At 46.1% G+C, this 20,156-nt stretch overlaps 1 protein-coding gene across 1 annotated transcript; it reads left to right on the forward strand.

Moving 5' to 3' along the window:
* Positions 1 to 4,020: 4,020 nt before the first annotated feature.
* YPEL2 (yippee like 2) lies at positions 4,021 to 19,694 on the forward strand (the record flags this gene model as incomplete). Its single annotated transcript, XM_079545104.1, has 4 exons — positions 4,021 to 4,137; positions 17,318 to 17,361; positions 18,123 to 18,231; positions 19,605 to 19,694. The coding sequence occupies 4 exons, from the start codon at positions 4,021 to 4,023 to the stop codon at positions 19,692 to 19,694; spliced, it is 360 nt and encodes a 119-aa protein (XP_079401230.1).
* Between the last annotated feature and the right edge of the window lie 462 nt (positions 19,695 to 20,156).

Here is a 20,156-nt window from a genome sequence, read left to right on the forward strand (position 1 = left end):
CAAACCCAACAGACCTGCTGTTTGTCCTTTCAGAGTGAGCAGGAACACTTGCCTCTGGGCTGCATTGCACATGGGTTTCATGCAAAACGAGGCTGTATAATAGCCTTTGTTCTCTGCTGCTGTGGCATATGGGCTTGTACCAACAGTAACCTCACGTAGCCAGCATTTGGCACAGGCTTTGCCTTTCTCCTTTTTTGTGTTTCCTGAATTACTGAACAGCTTAATGTGAAAAGTGGCTGTTAGGCAGATGAAGGCTGAGTGCTGAGCTGAAAGCTGTCTGAACAGCAAAACGTCATGGGATTTTTCTTCTTGGGGTGATATCTGACTTTGCAGGACTAAGCAGGGCAGCTGTGACATGCACACTGCTCTCCAATGGTTCTGTTTGCCACAGCAGATGATGCAGATAAGCTTTTCCCTAGAATTCATTCCTTTTGTCTCAGCCAGTTTTCTGACTTCTTGCAGGTGAATTACTGCGTACAAATTTCTGTTCCACTGACTCGATTGCATACATTCCAAAATGGAATTTCTCTTGAATAATAAAAAAGAAATACTGGATTATGTGGAATGCAGATTCTCATCTCTCTAATTGTATTGGGCACAATAATTAAAGTCATCAAAGCTTTTTTTTTTTTTTTTTTTTTTTTTAAGGCAATGCTTATGTGATTTATGGAGTTCATCTCAAGTTTAGTTTTTGTTTTGTTTTTAAAGCCTTACTCAGCATCTCAGCCAGGTTTCCCATCAGAGCCTTACTTCCCACATCTCCTGCCTTTGGTGAAGTGATCCATTTGTTTTGCCTTCTCAGCACAGTACTGAGAACAAGAATCACAGTACATCTCAATCTGTGCCACAGATACCTTCTCACTTCAGTTTGTCTCCTGAAAGGCCGCATGTTTTTACTGACATTAAATGTGTTATGAGATCAAATGAATGAGTTCTCATGAAATATTTTTTCTGCACATAAAGGTGCAGCAGGTAATGTGTGTGTGTGTGTACTCTGGTTTCTCTGTGATGCCACGTAGCTGTAGTTCTTCCTGTTCTACTCATTGTTCCAGAGCACTGATGCTTAGGTCAGCAAACAACAAACAAGGCATTCCTCTTATGTTATTCTGGCTGGGCATTGTTTGTGTCTCCATTTGGCTTGTAAGGTGCCTGTGGAGTGCTTTTCAGTGCTGCAGTGCTGAGTTGTTGTAGTGGTGGGCAGCTGATGGGAAAAGAAACGTTAGGCACAGCAGCCTGGGAGGAAAGTAGTAGAGCTGCTGGCTGGTGTGTTTAGCTGCTCATCTTGTAGAAAAGGGAGGAAAGAGAGAGAAGATCACACCATTTGATGAGGTCAGTGTAGACATGGGATTTAAGTCTGCTTAATCAGAAGTCAGGTGAAATGTTGCTTGTTCCTCACCTGGTCTGTCTGCTGTCAGGTGTTGCTTTCTGACACCACTTTGCCTTGGAATCTGGTTGCTTTCGGTCCCCATTCTGATCTGCTGAGGTCCAGAGGTGCAGCTGTGCACCAAACAGGGCACAGGTTGGCCAATTCCACCCCTGACAGAGCCTTTCTGCCTCAACGGGAGCAAGTTTTGTTTCTGACAGACTGGGGAGTGAGCCCTTCTGTGTCAGGATGGGCCTTCCAGAGCTCTGGCTGCAACTTTAATTGCAAAAGGTTAATCTGATTAGTTAGTGTTTGCAAAGAGCTTTAAGGATGAAAAGTGCCATGTAAGTGCTGACTATTATGATGGTGATAGATGGGCTTTATCAGCAGTTTGCAGGATGAATAAGAATCTTTTTCCCATTTGAGTAGAGGAGGAACTGCCTTCTGAAAAGCAGGAAAAAAAAATATATTTTTGGGGGGGGGGTGAGGGGGGAACCTAAACCAACAAACCAAGTATCAGGTTGGCTTACCAGTGCCTACCTCCTATTGACCATATTGTGGTGAGCATTGGGCTGTGCTAAATGGTGCCCATGTATATCTGTGGCAGCTCCCCACTGTAATGCTTGCAGTACTGTGCTGGGAAGCTGTGCACACAAGGCAGGCTCTGCAGGGCTGCCCAGCCTGCAGTAGGTCTGGAGGGGAATGCCTTTAGAAGCACTAATGCATCTTTGGTGCCTTGAGTCTTCCTTTTCAGCAGTGACAGGAAGATTTAGGAGCAGAAGTGTTAAGAGGCAGAGCTTTCCATAAATGATGCTTTGGTACCAAGGTGATGAGTTTTGGGGTGGGTTTTTTGTTTTTTTGACAGTGGTCACACATGAAGCTTACCAGCAGGCAGCAGTAATGGATTCACAGCCTGATTCTTACTGCTCTTTCAGTCTGATGTGCTGTTCATTAAGTGGGCTGTGGGCAGGAGTTCTGCAGGACCACCTCCTGCAGCAGTTCTCTTGGGTCCTGCCTGCAGTGCCTTAATAAACATTTTGGTTTCCATCACACTCTGATGGAACAGTTTCCCCTTCAGTAAATAGAGAGATGCATTTGCTTAGAATCATCCAGCAGCACTGTGCTGTGAACCCTGAGCTTGGTGCTTTGCTGGGGCTGTGCCTGTGGCTGCCCATCCTGGTGAGCTGCATCACAGCCAGCTCAGCATGCAGCTCCAGGGAGCTCTTCTGGCCCTGCAGGGACCTCAGCTGGCTTTACTGTAACCTGGAAGATAATCAGATACACTTCAGGGCAGTTAGACGTACTGGCTTAGAGACCAGCTTTAAGCTTTTCTACTTTTCTGTTTTGTTCCCTTCAGAAATTGCCATTGCAGGTCAGGTTTGGGTGATGTTTTTTTCTTGTTTTATTTTAGAAGAGGGGATTGTTGCAGTATTTGATACACCAAGTGCAGACTCAGGAAGTGAGCACAATCACTTATTGTATGGAAGGGAAAATCCTCACGGCAGGAGCAGCCATGGTTAATTTCTGGAGCATGCATGCACACCACGTACCAGGCGGGGAGGGGAGCTGCTTCACTTCTGCTGCTGCTTTCATCCTTAGAGAAGCATTTGTTACCTGGTAAGGTTTGTGCAGGCAGGATCTGAAAAAGTGATTTCTGCCAGCAAAACAGCCCAGGCTTGAGCTGCCTAGCAGGTTGTATTGGGTAATGTTGGAAGTAAATGGGTGTTTGCATCCTGAATAGGATTTGTAGCTGTGTCCCCTGTTATCAGGGGTAGGCTTGGAGGCTGATCCTCACTTTGGCTGCTGTCAGATATTCTGAGGGTAAAAAAAACACTAGAGTGCAGTTGGTGGAGTAACTCCTGCCTTCAGAGCTCACAAGCAAACTACAAAGATGAGCACGGTGAAGTAATCCTCTATTTCCCATGTGGAAGTTGGAGCAGATGGGAGGGCAGAACTGGTCTGGTGAGTCGTGCACTTGTTGGTGGCAGAGGAAGCCCAAGCTCAGCTCCCAGCCTTCCTGCAGCCCGCAGTGCTGCATTGCACTGTGCCAGGCCCGGCTTTCTCAGGAGCTGCTGGAGTCTGGCTGCTCCTCGGGCTTCTGCAGCGCTGGGCCTGGGTGTGTGCTGTTCCCTGAGGTGTCTGGGAGACGAGACTTGATGAAAGTGAGCTTTTTAGCATCTTTGTATGCCTGTAGTTCTTTCCAAATCCATTAAGTGTTGGAAGAATGAACAGAGATGGTGAGAGCTTGAGTGATAGGAAGATGGTAGATAGCAGCAGCGGGAAAATGTGAGGGCAGGCAGCCAGCAGGCATGAATGCGTGTCAGTCTGACCTGCAGACAGCTCACCTCTCCCTGGCTGCTCACTCCTCTCTGCTTGCCATCAGACTCTTGGCCAGGAGACCACTGTAGCTCGTTGCGACACCTGTGCTGAGTGTTCCATCTCTGTTCTGTTTTAAACGTAGGTCTTTGTGAAGCCTTCCGTTCCCAAGACCTGAATCTCTTCCTCTGAAGCTGTCACCAGCGTGTGGAGCCTGCCCCACACCCATCCCCTGCCAAACCACGGCCTTTACCTGTGTCTTCCGGTGTTTCCCGTGTGACCCGTCCTGCGGCAGTGCCTCCTGGGCTACCCCGGAGTTCACGCAGCGCTCGGTGGCTCCAATGGTGAAGATGACAAGGTCCAAGACTTTCCAGGCATATCTGCCTTCGTGCCACAGGACCTACAGCTGCATTCACTGCAGGGCTCATCTTGCTAACCATGATGAACTCATTTCCAAGGTACGTACGTGACCTCACCCTGCGGGTGCGGTGCATTTGCTCGTGCTGCAGATCAGTCTGTGTACAGGTGAAGGCCTGGCCTTCAACAGCACTGCAGTTTCTGCTCAGAAAATGGGCTCTGAGACTATCGGATCTGTATGTAAGCTGCTGTTTTTCTTTGAAGTCGCTTGGAAAATAGCTGCAGGGGATGGGTTTACAAAATGGGGGCCCTTAGAGTGCTTTCTGGGGGGTCTGTTTCTTCCCATGATATTGCCTTCTCCCTCTCATTTCCGGCTGTAAAACTGCATTAACTGATGGCTAGGACTGCAAGTTGCCTTCCCAGTACTTGTTTGTGTACATGCTTGTCAGCATTGCCAAAGGGTTGTTGCATGATCAGGAGCTGTAGAAGTGCCTGGAAGTGTTTTCTCTGTTAAATATTGATCTGTTCCAAGCAACTTCCCTAAAGCCCTTACTTGAGGGAAGATTTGCTGATGCTTCTACTGAAATGTTAGATGTCTTTACGAAGACTGTTGAGTTGTTGTTCAAATCCACATCATTTTGACAGCCTCTAAACTAAAAAATCTGTAGAGAAAATGCGAGGGATGGACGCTGGGCTGTGCTCTGTGCTGGTAAGGCTTGAAGGATGCTTTCTCTCTTATGATCTCTCAGTCACAAAGGAAAGAGTCTTGAGGATAAGCTGAATGAAAAGCATTCAGAGCTAATAAGTTAGGGGTCTTTGCAGGGGAAACAGGCCAGTTAGAGAAGCTGAGGTGCAAAAGCTGCTGCTAAACTTTCTTGGAGCCTGCTGTGCCTGGCTGTGGTCAAGCATCAGATTTCCAGCTTTTGGCTGCCTTGGCAATCAACTCTTCCATAAAGTTTATTCAGCTCATAAAATATGTGTTCAGAAAAAAGCAGACGCACTGTAAGATTTATTAGCTGAGATGAGAGGAAATTGCACTCGAGCTGTGTGTGTATGTGTGCAGCTTCAACGAGTTTAGCTTCTGGAGCAGCCTTAAGAGAGGGCAGGATCACAAGGCACAGAGGTGCTCTGCCTAGTGGAAAGGGTGTCATGCTTCCCCCTTCCTGTTTGCACAGCAGAGATAAGAATGTGTCACCTTGCATCAAGGGCATTGGTTGTACAGCTGGGAAGATCCTCTCAGATTCTTTCTGTTAGCTGCTCAGATGTATCATCTTCCATTGGAGGCTGCCTCTTCCCTTTTTCTCTTGGTTGTTGCCTTTTTGGGTTGGTCTGCACCTCTGTGATGTTTTATCTGTGTGCCTAGCAGTTGAATTTCAACATTCTGCTATGAATTACGCTGATTGCAGACTGTTACAGTTGTTTTGTTTGTTTGTTTTCAGCTTCTGTAGACAAACCTCCTCTAAGGCTATCACATCTGAGTCATTCTGGGCCTCCTGGGGGCTGCTCTTGTTCTGGTACAGGGGCAGCGGCTCTCAGCAGAGGAGGGCTATAAAGCCTCCAGGTTTTAAAGAGCAGGAGGTTGTACATTTCCACAACAGAAAAAGATTTTGAAATGTTAATGTCAACAGCAGAGTTAGCAGTGTGTGTGCCCAGGTCTGGGCATGAAGCACATCCTGCCACTCAGACCAGCTGGGTGCCTTCAGGCCCTTGCTCCCATGCTCGGTTCGGATATTTGTAAAATGAAGCAGTAGAATTTGTGCTTTGTTCTTTCCAACATGCCTGGTGCTGAGTGAGGGAGAACACATAGCAATGCATGCCCATTGGTTTTATCTTTGACACTTCTTTCTCCTCCTTGTTCTACGTCTGTGCCCCTATGTTCCTGTGTGCAGTGCAGCCAGCTTTACAGGTAAGTAGCTTCCAACTGGGCAATACCTGCTTGGAATTAGAGCTTCCAGCCATCAAGGCATGCAGGATCTGCCCAGGAATGCTGATTGGTAAAATATGAATGCAGAAGAAAAGATTGGAAAACACGAAACAAAGCTGTGTGTTGAATTATGGCAGTGTTAGCTACATTGTGGTGGGATGCTTGTGTCTGCTGGTTGTGGACTGGGGTGTAACCTTGTAGCAGAGTTGGGAGAGAGCGCTGCTGATGGAATATTAGTGGGTCGTGCAGCTTCAATCCAGAGGCTTTGGGGTTTTAGGTTTTATTTCTCACAGTTATAAACCTCAGTAAGATACATTCTTAGTGTAATTGGAAACTTTATAAAAATAATTGTGCAATCGTAATTTGTACAACAGACCATTAAACTGAGAACAGAAGGGCAGTCCCTGCCTCAAGGGGTTTCCAATATGTGCAGAGACTTTCCCAGGCAAACTTAAATAGTCATCTTTTTATCTGTTTGAGTTAGGATTTAAACATCTCCCCGAGGCCTTCTGCAGTGCTTTCATCACAGACTTATATTAGCATCTGAGAACCAGGAGGTGGAATTGCCACGCTCATTTTCCATATGAAAATCTAACAAATTGAAGGAAGGAGCAAGCGCTGTGAGGACTGAAAAAGGATCAGGAGATTATTTCAAACCAGTCTTTCTCAGGCTGCAGTGCACCCATCTTGAACCTGAGTGTGGTTTGATTCAGAACAGCCTAAATGGCCCATCTTTGGAAGCCCTTCCCAGAAAGCAGGCTTTTATGTAACAGCAGGGTGTCGGTGTTTTTGCTCACATAAATTAATTCCTATATTCATTTTGCTCCAAGTTGTACAGAGACCACATGAGAGCTGTGCTGCTACGCGTGCTGTGAGCCTTCAGCGCCTTTTGGGCTCATGCTGCTGGCTGAAGCTCTAGCTGGAGCTGAATCCCACTATTGTTCTGGGTCAATCCATACTTTATTTCCCTTTCATCCCTGTGTTTCTCCTCTTAGTCCTTCAGCACCAGTGTTAAACTTTGGCTTCAGTGTTTTGCTAGGACTGGATATCAGAAACTCTAACTTTGCTAGGACTGGATATCAGAAACTCAACTAGAAACAACAACGCCTTTGCAGGACTGATTTTTGCTTTCTTTCCTTCTTCAGGAAAACCTTGTGCATTAAAATGGATGGAAGGTTTCTCAATAACCCATTGCTATTTAAGGAAAATAATCGATGCTGAAGCTTTTAAGAAAATCTGAAGCTGTTACGTGAAGCCTGTTACTAAAATGTTGCCCGTGCACTTGGCCTTTTATCTTCTGCAGCCAAAGAGAGAAAGTGGTTTAGTATGTCTGATTTGTAATGAGATCCCAATTGTGGGCTGGGTCGTCTGGCCAAGAAAGGTTTTACAGACTTCGGAAATAGAAGGTGATCAGATAGATGGGTGGAGTGGATAACTAGTTCTCATTTAGGTATTCCTTCAGTGCCTTGCATTAATGTGAGTGGAGGTTCTTGTTCCCTCATAGCAATGGATGATTTAGGAATGAGTGCCAAGCATAGTGCATACTCTTATTTCATTGCTTTTTCCAATGCCTGAGTGGGCTGAGACTCTGGGAACATAATCTAGGCCTGCAACAAGTTCCTGTGTGATGCTGTGTAAGTCACTGAATGTCTTTGTTCCTCTTTTCCCTCCCATACCATTGAAATGCTGCTGTTTTCTCCAGTCTGCTTGGAAGATAAAGCTCTGGAGCAGGTACTGTCTGCTCTTGTGAATTAGTACAGTATGTCCTAATCCCCTTTGGCTTTACTATAAAAACCAAATATCGTGCCAGGCAACTGTAGTTAAAAAGCATATTTCAGTGCTTCTTATTTCCAGTTGCCAAAAAACCAAGTCAAAGTACTTGCTGCATTTCTCTTTCTCAGGCACGACATCCCATGGATTTTGGAACCTTTAAGAAAGAAGTGTTCTGTAGTCAGTGATGGTGTAGCCCCTGTGGGAAGGGGATGGAGGGCCTTCTCTTGAGAAGTCTTCTTAAGAAGACTTCTTAGTGTGGCTTGGGGAGCAGCTAACACAATAGACATTCAACAGTGTAAAGAGCATTTCCTCTCTTTTTTTCACACCTGCAGATGCAGCGCTGGTTTCTATCTGCTCTGTGCCTTTCAAACTGTCAGGTTTTTTCTATAGGAGCTCGTATGGATCTGGTGTCTGGTGGAGAAGGATGGGAATGAGCAGAAGGGCCGAATAAAGCCACATTGGTGTCTTGGTTGCTGACTTTTTTTTGTTTGCCATGTGAACAGTAATCCGGCAGAAATGTCCCTGATTATGGAAGTATGTAGGGAATGTCTTGTGGGCGTCTTGCAGTTTCTTTTTCCATGCATTACTTGATCCAAATGCTAAATATTATGCAGTGATGTATCCTCTGAAGTTGGCCTAAGGCTTGCCTAAGAAGTTTAATGTTTTCCTTTGATGTCTGCTTGGGACCCATACTGAACATGAATGTGAAATCCTTCAACACAAAAGGCTGTGGCAATGCCAGCACAGAGAATTTAGGAAAAAAAACCCAACACTTGTGTGTGCTTGACTTCCTCAGCTGGGTTGGGTTTGGCTGTAGAATACACTTACAAGCTCTTTGCTGTCTTTTGAGACAGGAGTTATGTGGTTCTCAAGCAAACCTCGCTCCCAATCATTATGCATCCCTGCACACTGTGCATGCCTGGCAAGCAGGCTGCTGAGCTTGCTGGTACAGTAGTCTCAGTGATCCTGATGGCATATTGAAAGCTTTGCTCTGTGTTACAACTGTGGGATCTTAAAGGATGTGAGACTTTGGTGGTAGCTTTCAAATAAGTCATGTATGAATTTAGCTGCTTCAAAGCATTCCCCTGCACCTTGTATAGGTGTTGTGTGTGGCTCTGTGGTAAGTGGCAGTTGTTGGGCTTTCCTTTTGTCTTTCCCCTCTGGGCACAGAGGAAGGCAGTGTGTGACGTTCCTAGAGCCTGGCTTCCCATGCAGCAGTGCTGCCAGGTCAGCATTTGTTTGTCAGCTCACCTTGAAGACATGAAGTTACTTGCTGGGGGGGAGGGAGAGCACGCACGCAAGCTGAAGAATAACCCTAAAAAGGTGATGTGTGTATTTCAAAACTTTTATCTGATAGGAAAAGGGTTCCAAAGCTAGTCAAGGGGAAAATCCTGCATTTCTAATGTGGGGACAAGCTAAATACTGTGGGGAAAAGTGTGTGTTCCCTTTTTGGGATAAAGTTCTTGCCATTTTTCGTCCCACTGTGTCCTTCTTCCTTTAAAAGTAGGTCTTGTTTCTTCCCAAATATGAACTTCAGCTCCCAGCTCGGCGCTGATGAACTCTTAGGGTCAGGAGGGACTATTATGTCTAGCACAGGCCAGTGGGTTTCATCATGATTGCAGCATGTCGTCCTGAAGAAGCATTTAGTCTTGATTTGAAGACTTCAAGAGAAAATTCACTGCTCTCCTTGGTCATTTATTCCAGTGGTTAATCATCCTTACTATTATAAGTTGGAGACATCAGATTTAGACTTGTCTGGCTTGTGCTTCTAGTCATTGACCATTCCTTTCATTATTAAAGAATAGATAGATACTGCCTACTATTTCTCAATATAAAAGCTGCTGGTACGCAGTGACCCGGGTCACTTTTGATCACTGTTTTGATGGGCCAAACAGATGCAACTTTTTCTGTCACAATGAGATATTATTTTTTCCAGTTCTTTATCATTCTTGTGGTTCTTTTCTACATTTCAACATCATTTTATAAATGGAAACAGGGCTGGTCTCATTGTTCCAGCCTCAGACTGAACAGCACACAGCAGTAATATCTTCACAGTGTATGCATTTCATAATTGCATTAGTCTTACTGGCTCAGCTCTGCACAGTAAGCTTCTGTTCATTTATTCTGCTGTTAGCTCCTTATCCACCAGGTTTATCCATTTTGCACACATTTCTTGCAGCTGTCCAGAGGCTTTTCCATCCTGCTTTTCTGCTTTTGTTCTCTAATGAATTGTCTTTTAGATATTATTTGGAGCTTTGTTCCCAGCTGCAAGTATTACTAGAATTCAAGCTGTAAGTGATGAGCAGCAAGGCAGTTCTGGAAGAATTCACGAGTGGGTCTTGGTTTTGTTTTGCTTTCTGCTTCCTGTTTGACTGCTATAAACCTTGAAGTAGGTTTCCATGCAGCTTAAAATAAAGTGGGCACCTCTTCCCTTCGTGTGCTGCCCAGGAGACAGCCCTGGCTGGGCAGAGCTCCTGCAGGCAGGGTGCTGTTAGGGACAGAGCGGAGCCTGCTGGCCTCAATTGAAGCTTGGGGACAGGAGTGGGTCTTGGCAGCTTTGAAAAGCTTGTGTTTGAAAGGGAGAGGGAAAATAAACAAACAAAAGAGCCCTTTGCTGGAAGAAGTCAGAATATGAAATCTGAGCGGCGTCATGAGTATTTGTAGTACCTGTTCCATAGTGCAGCTACCTAAATTAGATTTTTGTTCTGTGTAATTGCTTCCTCTGGGGCTTAGCCTGCGAGTCACTGTGCTTCCTCCATTCCAGCTGGTCTTAATGGGAGTGGAAGGCGGTCAGGATCAGGTCTCTGATGGAGCAGGATGTGGCTGCTGAACAGAGAGAGCCCAAGGAAAATCGTGCCTCCTTGTGTAATTGTGTTTATACAGCAATTAATTGCTGTGTGATTTTTAAAGTATTTCATTCTGTTCCAAAAAGGAAAAAAAAAAAAAAAAAAAAAAAAAAAGGTAGTAATTCAAAATGGTTTAGAAATCCTTGTCAGGGAGGATAAAAATGGATTTCCTCATCAATCACTTTCTTTATGGAAATAAGTCTCCTTTCACCTGCTGCTTCCTCTGCCTTAAAATTGATGGCCTGAGCATAAATAAAAGAGAGTTCCCATTTATTATCTGGGGAACTGCTGTGGACACACTGGTTTTGCTGAGAAGCAGATCTGCTCTCTGTGTCAGCCCTGGTGCTGTTGTGAGCTCAGTGGCTGCATTAATGGAATACGGTGTTCTGCTGATCTATGGATAGCTGCTATTATGCTGCTAATTAAATATCTGTTGCATTAGCAGTTTCCATCTTCTATTCCAGTTCTGTCTTGTGTTTATCTCTAAAGCCCATATAGTAGCAATAATTAATGTGGAAAGAAAGGGCGCTACCCCTTCCCTGCCACTCCTTTTCCAAATAGTTTCTTTGTTGGATGCTTTGAGCCACCATCACCCAACAGGAAAACAGCCCCACGTAAAAATGAGGGGAAAGAAAAACACACTGCTGCTGTAGCACTTGTAGATTCACAGGAACACACACATTTTTTCGTCATTCTGTATCCAGGAAGAAACTGCTGGGCTTTGTTCTCACCCTGTAGATTTTTCCACAGTAAGTAATAAAGTGCTGCTGTCTTCTGCAACAAACTGTAAAGGGTTGCATTGGGTGGATGTTGTTGGTGGCTGAAGTGCTGGGGGTTTTCTTTTGACATAGGGGGGTTGTACAGGAATGTGGGCAGCAGTCACTCCGTGCTCCCATGGGAGCATGCATAGCTTCTTCCACATCCATCACCCTCTTCTCAGCTCAGAGAAACCCCTTCTTTGTCTCATGGAGCTGCTCTGGTTTTGCGTGCCTCCCTATATGTGGAAGTAAAGATTGTCTGCTTCATTCTTTCTGTATTCCCATCATTTTTCATTCCAAAGTCAAGTTTTGAAGTGCACCAGCAGCAACCTGAGGCCACCAGAGATGGCAGGAGAAGCCCCAAAATACTATGAAGTCATATAGACCTAATAAATTTGGTATAATTTTATTTGTCTTCTGTTGTTTGTGCCTTTAGCATTCACATTTTGAGATTTCCCTTTGAAGTCTGTGGGCTAGAAACACAAAAATAAAAGCAGAATATAGAATCTCAGGGCTTGCTGAAATGCATTGGGCTCATGGTAACTTGGTGGGACTTTGGGTTGTGTCAGAACTTTTGGGGCAATGAGGGGAGCCCAATGGAGGGAGAATGGGGCAGAGCTGTTTGCATATAGTTTCTGAATGTTGAGATGCTTTACAGAACTTTGGCTTTAGCTTAGCAGTGTGATGGTTTAAATAGGTATTGGAAATCTGTACCATAGGGAAAAAAAAAAAACAAAAAGAATGCTCATTTGTCTCAAATACTGATTTTTTTCATTACTGCAAAGCAGGGAAATCTCTCCGCACTGCTGATAATGGGCAGTCTCAGTGGCACGCTGCAGAGCACACAGCTCCCTAGCACTCTGGGGAGTCTTGTGAACAATGCTGGTTTTTCTTAGCTTTATCTCCTAGAAACCTGAAAAGATGAAAGCATCTCAAAAAAAGAAAATTAAAGAAGGCTCATGGTTGCAGAGAGAACGAAGGGCTTCAGTGAGCGCTGCTGCTGGCAGGGTAGGAGCTGATAACATCTCCTGTCAGCATGAAGAACCATCACAGTGACATCATCCATCTCTGAGCTGCAGCTCCCTTCCCTTCCCACAGCCTGTGTAGCTTGAGATGCAGGCAGGAGCAAGCTGCTGCTTTGAGGGTGAAGCACAGAGCAGTTATTCACTGTGCTACAGCAGCATAGGCTGCTAGGGAATAAGACCATGCCAAATTAATTGAATTTACTTCAGAGATGAGTTTGGTCCACCAATTCCATATTGACTTTGGGCTTTAATTGGTGTTGAAGCTCAATGAGAAGTCAGGAGTACAGCTGGAGCAGGGCAGGGGCCCGGCTGTGCACCAGGTGGAAGAACATAAGCAGTTCCCTTGACCTGGGTCCATATCCAGCATCAGCAGAGCAAAATTGAATCTCAGTTAAATCAGATCATTGGCTGTCCCTTGTGGGGAAAGCTGGGTGCAATGAATGAACCCTGCACAGCCTGGTGGGTGTGAGGGTTGGCTCACTGAGCTCATGCTCCCCCAGAGCTGCAGCGCCTCTTCCTTATTCCATTTCCAGTTTCTTTCCACTGCACAGTGACTCATGAGTAATCTCCTGTTAGAGCCATCCTATACCTAGTGCTGTTACTAGGCGTACTGGTTGCTGTAAACACATAGCAAGCTTTTTTCTTTGTCATCCATTCATTTTTGCCATAATTAATAGGGCTTGAGAGGTGCCATTCAGGCAGAGCTTTCAGTGTGATGTTGGTTGTTGGGTGGGACAGCAGCTGAGTAGAGTTGGGGTTTAGTGCCAGAGACAGTGAACTGGAATTGCTGAGTGTAAGAACTGCAGCTTTCTCGGTGTAATGGGGCTCCCTTGGGTTTCTACACATTCTTTTTGGGCATGGGGAGCCTGTGTCACAGGGCACAGCTTTGTAGCAAACTCACTCCAGTCGGATGGCCGTTGCACTTGGGCTGTACTCCCCTTGCAGGCTGTGTTTTTTGTTAGCTGAAATGTTGTCCTAAGGTGTTCAGAGCCTGAACGTGCCTGGAGGTGCAGGCAGGCTGTGGGCTCCAGTCCTGTCTGTGTGCTTGCAGTGAGAACTGTTTGCAGCTCTCCCAGGGGTAGCTTGCAGGGGCAGGTTCTGTTCCTTCTTCCCTCCCTGGGACCCGTAGCCTTTTCATTTTTGTTTTATTGGTTTGCTAAAGGACTGCCAGCTGGACATAGGTAAGGGGCAGCACTCTCTTCAGCCTGCAGAGAGCAGGCAGCAGTATGGAGCCGTTTAGTCCTGGCAGCTGCTTCCTGGTTTTCCAGATGATTCCAGACAGCTTTTTTTGTGTTCAGCCTATTGTCAAAGCTGTCTCAAAGACTTGGGATGTTAATCCTGTCCTCTGTTCGCTGAGCGGGCTGCATACATGGTGAATGGGAAGCTGTAGGTACTGAGGGACGGGATGTGTAGGTGTGGGCACATTCAGTATCTATGCTGTTCCTTGGCTGTGCTGATTGAACCTGCAAATCCCCTGTTGTCTCCAGTGGTCACCAGGGACAGGAAGGTGTGAGTGCAGAGCTGATGGTGGAGGGGCACAGCCCTTCTCATGTTTGCCACGGTTTCCAAGGGCTGTAGCTGTACTGAGGAAGGCTTGGAAGGACTTGAGCATCTTGCCAAGGAACCACAGGCAGTGCAAACAGAGCGGTGCAGTCAGCACTTCCATTTGAGGTCAGAATATAGCAAATGGACTGAACTGAAATGACAGCTCCCAAGGTCGTGGGTATTGAATATGTATGGATTCAGTTCTGGATCCTGCAAGCTCAGTCTGTCTCCGCTGTGGCAAGCAGCATGTGCCTGCCACAAAGAGCTCCCACTTTAGATGCTGCATCCACACTATGCTTGCTTCTGCAGCAGATCCGATCTGCTGTGAAGCCCCAGCTCCTGCCTTGCAGTCTGCTTCTTGCTGGAGCTCTCATTCTGCACTGTGAGTCTCTGCCAGTAAATTTAGATTAAGAACTCCCTACACAGAGTGATTTTCCTCTGCCTCTGTACTGTGATTATTTATCAGTTTGTGTTATTGTCCTTTAAGCTGAGAAAGAAAAGGATATTTAAATCCCTGCGTGCACAAAAGAAGTATTTGTTTTTTAAAAATAAGGATTTCACAGATCTTGTTTGGAATCAACGTGGCTGAGGGGCTGTAATGAGGTTCTATAGATTGAATGACAGGTACTTCTTCAACCACAGCAGCTGCCAAAGGCATCTTCACATGGAGCTCTTGTTGGAACAAGAGGCAGCTCAGCCTGGGAGGTGTTCCCACCTGGGTGCTCAGCCCTGCGGTTCTTGGGTGCCTCTGCTGACTGGCACAGCAAAGGGTTTGGGATGTGAGCAATCAGGAGGAGTAAGCTGTTGTGTGCTGCACATCACAAAAGCTTGTTTTGTTTTTTAGAGGGCTCATGGAGGACAGAGAGGGAGCACTTTGTTACTGGCATATACACAGATGTGTTTCCAGCCAGACATTCAGTGTTAGCGGTGCAGAGAAAAATATGTGCTTGGGTTTTCAGCAGGAAACAACAACCAAAAATCCTTTCCGTTTCTTTCAGCTGGAAAGTGGTGCCAGGAGCTGTTCCTTTAGAGAATCTGAAGTCTGGATTTATATGCATGTGTGAGATACACTTTTGAATGTATGCCTGGAAAATCTACACAGAGAGAACATACAGCACAGAATGTATATCTTACTGCTGACCTCACTGTGCAGCAAACACCAAGCGTGTTGCAGAGTTCTTTTTCTGTGTGTGTTTAAAACAGACAACTCACTACAAAGAAAAGGACATCTGATTGGGTAAATCAGGACATCTGGTTTTGTAATGCCCATTATAGCATGTGCCATTTTTTCTGGAGCCCCAGCAGAGAAGGGACTTCTCCAGAAAATGCTGAGGTTGCAACACCCAGGTAAAACCTGTCTGTGTGCCTTTATAAAGATACCGACAGCTTCCTCTTGCGGACAGCAAATGCATTAGTGACTTTGAGGTGGCTGCCAGACCTTCCTCACTTCTTTTTATGTGATTTGCCGAGGCCTTGACTAGCTGGCGGGTGGATATCAGGACAGGCAGCAGCACTGAGAGCTGCGTGGTGGCACACAGAGAGGTCCTGCTTGGGCAGAAGGTTATTTGTGGGACTTCTGTGTGGTGACCACCTCAGATACCCTAAAGCCCTGGCTGAGCTGTAAGGAAAAGCATCTCTGGGGATGCCACTGTCCTGTGGGAGTGCCCAGGGAGCCCCAGGCACAGAGCCAGTGGGTATAGTTTTGTTGTTTATTAAAGACAGGCATTTGCACAGCAGTAATGGAAAATCCTATTTCTGTACCAATAAAAACTTTTCTCCCATGGTTGTTTTTATTGGCAAACTTATTCTCTTTGGTGTTTATGGAAAAGTATTTACTGGAAGAGCTGGATGGCTAGCAGGCTTCATCTGCTTTCATTCTGCTTTGATGACACACATGTTCCTGGGGGACCTTCTGTTTCATCCCATACCCATCCACAGCCCGAGGGCTGCCAGGGCCCTGCTGTTCAGGGCAGCAAGTTGGTGTGTTATGTGGGTCTGGCCTCTGTCTTCTGCCCTGGGAGGGGGCAGTGGGCTTCGTGCTGTTCCCATTTCCCACCCAGGTGCTGAGCCAATGCTGCCTGCACCTCAGAGTTACCAGGCCAGCCCTGCTTGGTGTGCGGGTATCAGTCAGCTGATAGCAACAATAAGGGGCTTGAGGGCTGCAGAAAGATTAAAAGAAGCTCCTCTAACAAATGCAATTACACAAACATACTTGAGCCATGTGTCCTATTTAATTCCTTCCCAAGAAAAGAGGCATTCCTCAAGGCAGTGCTTTTGTCTGAGTGAAAGAGATATCCTCGTGCCCCAGGCATCCATTCCTTCTGCATCCGAGTGCCTCTTCAGTGCCCTAGGAGGTAATAACATGGGGCTCCAGACTCAGCTGAAGAGCAGCTTCTCCTCAAGGACTCTTCTTTCCTGGCACTGGCTTGTTCCTTGGCAGGGTGGTTTTAAATTGCTCCTTCAGTGAATTTTGATTTCTCACGCTGGTCAAGGCAGGAGCTGTGAGTGCTGGTGGTGTGGATGGGGCTAACTGCTCCTAAAGCAGCTCTCACTTTGCTTCTCCATGAGGCCACCTGTGGTCATGCAGAGAATCACTCAGGTTGGAAAAGAGCTCCATCTGTAGAAGCTGAGGTTTAGGAAAACCATTACATAGCCCAAGGTTCCTGGTCAAAGAGTTAAATAATCCTGAAAAGCTTCTCTTCAGCTCTCCCAGCTCCTCAGCCCTTGATGCGTGCGTTCCCTGAGGTATCTCCTCAGGTAACTTGTGCTCAGACAGCACCTGTGCTCTTGCTCATAAGCACCAAATGTTTAATTCAGCATGTGCTTGTCAGAGCGCGTTCACATTGCAGGTAGCATTTGCTGTGTGTGAGCTGCTGCTGCCTGCGAGGCTCTGGGCAGTGCAATGGGACAGCAGAGCAGCCTGCTGGCTCCCAACCACATGGCAGCTCTGCAGGACTCCCTGGTTTTGCAGCAAGGCCCTGGGAGATGTGGAGCAGAGGGGATGTGCCCAGACAGCACGAGAGCAGACGTGTGCTCAGCGTCTTGCACAGAGCTTCTGCGCTTGGTTCAGTTTGGCACGTGCCCATGAGCAAGAGAACAGCTGAACTCTTGGAAATAGGCTCTCACGGCACGTAGATGCTGGAGATAGCAGGTGATAAAGCAGGTGAGGCTGCCAGCAAGATGTTGTGTGGGCAGAGGAGCCCGAGGCAGCTGCAACCTTCCAGGACAGGGCCTCTCTTTATCCGCGCTTGTTGCCTGAAGCTGTGCCTCTTCCACCTGGAGGCACCACTCAGGCCCTGGTAATGGACAGTACTGACTATCTGTGGTCATTAAGGTGTTGGGAGTAGTTCGTGGTTTAGCCTTATTTCTGCCAACCAACCCAGGCTGAATTTTGTTTTCTTGCCTTTCAGTCCTTTCAAGGAAGCCAAGGACGAGCATACCTCTTCAATTCAGTGTGAGTAGAACTCCATGCATGTCACCTTTGCATGTTTTTATGATGCATTTAGGAAAACTCTCCTAACTAGTACAGAAAAGTTTTCTTGTAAGAAAACCTCTGCCCAAGCCTGCTGAAAAACAGTTGGAGGAAGGCAGGAAATAGCACTGATTCATGTTTGATTTTACGTTCAAGTTTCAGATAAGCAGCTAGGAAAAGGTGTTCATTTTCATCATCAGTTTGAGAAATCAGAGCTGAGAGGTGACTCATCTCTTCCCAGAGAGGGAAGTCGGACAGAGAGTCAGGGCTTTGTAAATGCAGAGAATACAGAATAACCAAGTGCAAACTTCTTTTTAGAGCTGGCATAGAAGTTAACTGTAAGTTACCCAATAACTGAAAGTAGTTTTGGTCAGGCTACTGCTGGGATGTCTGTCAGAACTGCTTATTTCAGTTGCATTTCCCTAATTCCCACTTGGGAAAGTAGAAGTACCATTCTGGCAATTTGGAAACAACAATCTTTCTCAAGTGCACCATGAGTGCGATGTACTAGAATGTTATTAATCTTCTGCTCAAAACTTGTTAGAATGTTGAGTTAAATAGAGACTCTATTTTACCTTTTCATTCTGTTCTGGAACTGCATGAGACTTCTTTCAGGAACAGCCATGGTACTCAGTATTCTGAATTTCCTGCTTGTGCTTTCAAGCACTGCAGTTCTCAGCTTCGCAGCAGTGTCTTGCTGTGGGAAGATGCACTAACAGGGAGCTTCTCTCCATTTTCTCCAGAGTTAATGTGGGTTGTGGCCCTGCAGAGGAGCGGGTGTTATTAACAGGATTACATGCGGTTGCAGACATTTACTGTGAAAACTGCAAAACCACACTGGGCTGGAAATATGTGAGTATCAGCATCATTTGTTTTTCCTGTGGATGTCTTTGCTGCAGCTCTTGCTGAAGGTTTGTGTGGTAGAACGTGGTCTGGTGGAAAGATCATTGACTCAGGAACCAGAAATGTGGATTTTGGTCTGTAGCCACGTTGTTTTTCCTTTCTGCATTTCCATTTTCCCTCCTGTCCTTTGTTTATTCTCTCCTTTCAGACCATGAGCTCTTTGTGGCCGATGTTTCATCTTTCTAAGAATTTCTGGTGTGGGTTTGGTTTTGGTTGGGACCCCCAACCAAACCTCAGTGGCACTTGATGTAAAATTCAGTCAGCCTTTGTGGTTCACGTTGTCTGTTTTTCCAGACCATCTCAGAATAACAGAGGGATCCACATATTGCTAATCCTGTGTCCTTCCCACTAGAAATGCTATTGAACATGAGTTGATCTGTTTGCTGTCTCTCGCGCTCCATAAATTCAATTACCTTCAAATAAAGGCTTATGCTACGTTCTAATTTCTGCTCCAGGAGGCACACGGTATTCTTGTTTGTCAGAACATTTTGACCACTCTAAACAAAGCATCTATTGCATCTGTGGCCTCTGGACAGAAATATTCTTTAAAGTCAGTCAAAAGGCTATAAAAAGCAAAGCATCAAAAATTGATGGGGTGGGAATCCGTGCAGAAACACAGCGTGGATCTCACAAATGGAGAAGGACGCTAAGTGCAGAAATTGAGTTTATTGTAAAACACAATCCAGAATTCCATAAACGCAGCAGTAAGCTCAGGTCTCTCCAGCAACAGAATTACATCCTCTCAGATGCATGACACAGGTGTGCGTGCAAACAGTGAGCCTGAGCTGGAGCTGAACTGCCTTTGAGAATGCAGCCAGAATGCATAAGTGGAGTCTCTCCTGCTTAGAGATCCTATGCTTCGTTCATCCTATCTCTGTTAGAATGGGTGCTTCCCCTCAGCTCCGTTTCCAAGTGAAGCTGTCCACAGCCCAGCTCACTCCCAGTGGCAATGCCTTTGCAGCAAATTTCCCCAGAGTAGCTCTGGATTCCTAATGTTAATAAACCCTCAGAATGCTCCAGAGAGGGTCAGATTTCATCAGTGATCATTTCTAAGGCATAGTTCAAGGAGCAGTTGCCAGTAGCCTGCCTAAAGCTGCATGCTCACAAGGTGCTGGTTGTGCCTATGAAGACGACTAGAGTCAGATTTAAGATCATTCCAAATGTAATTTTTGCAGAATGCCCTCAGGAGCTCCTGCAGTTTGACTGTCCTACCCAGCAGACACATCTCCTTGCCAGGCTGGGACCCAGACCAGCATTCCAGGTTCTGTCAGTGTGACCATACCTTCTGACCATACTGATTGCGTTCTTTCTTCTCCTTTTAGGAACACGCTTTTGAAAGCAGCCAGAAGTATAAAGAAGGCAAATACATCATTGAACTAGCTCACATGATCAAGGATAATGGCTGGGATTGAACGGAGGGAGCCCAGCCCTACCAGTGTGTAAGAGAATGCCATCCAACCGAACATTATATCCAAGAGTGAGAGAGTGACTGAACGCTTGGTTCCATGCATTTAGAGGCTCTGCAATCTGGGAGCATCTTCACACCCTTCTCCATCTTTATTGGTGACTGGCCTCTAAATTTCTGTCTCTCTGTCTCTTTGCTTTGTATCTGTTTGTGAGTTGACCCTGGCTGCTTCTCTCTCTGTTCTGGCGTTGGCTAAGAGAATGCACCGAATGCCCGACAGCCATTCCATGTTGACGAATGCTTACGTACGAACTGAAGTTGGCTCTGTGGTGGCATTTTATCAGCAGGTCTCGGTGCAGGAGGAAGACCTGAGTTTTGGGCAGGAGAACGTGATAGGGGGTGGGGAGTGGGCCCAGAGGGAGGTCATTGGGAGTAAAACTGCACTTCTCCTTTAAGTCCTGGTTAACCA

Source organism: Tetrao urogallus (genome assembly GCF_951394365.1).
Source record: "Tetrao urogallus genome assembly, chromosome: 20".
NCBI classification, from domain to species: domain Eukaryota; kingdom Metazoa; phylum Chordata; class Aves; order Galliformes; family Phasianidae; genus Tetrao; species Tetrao urogallus.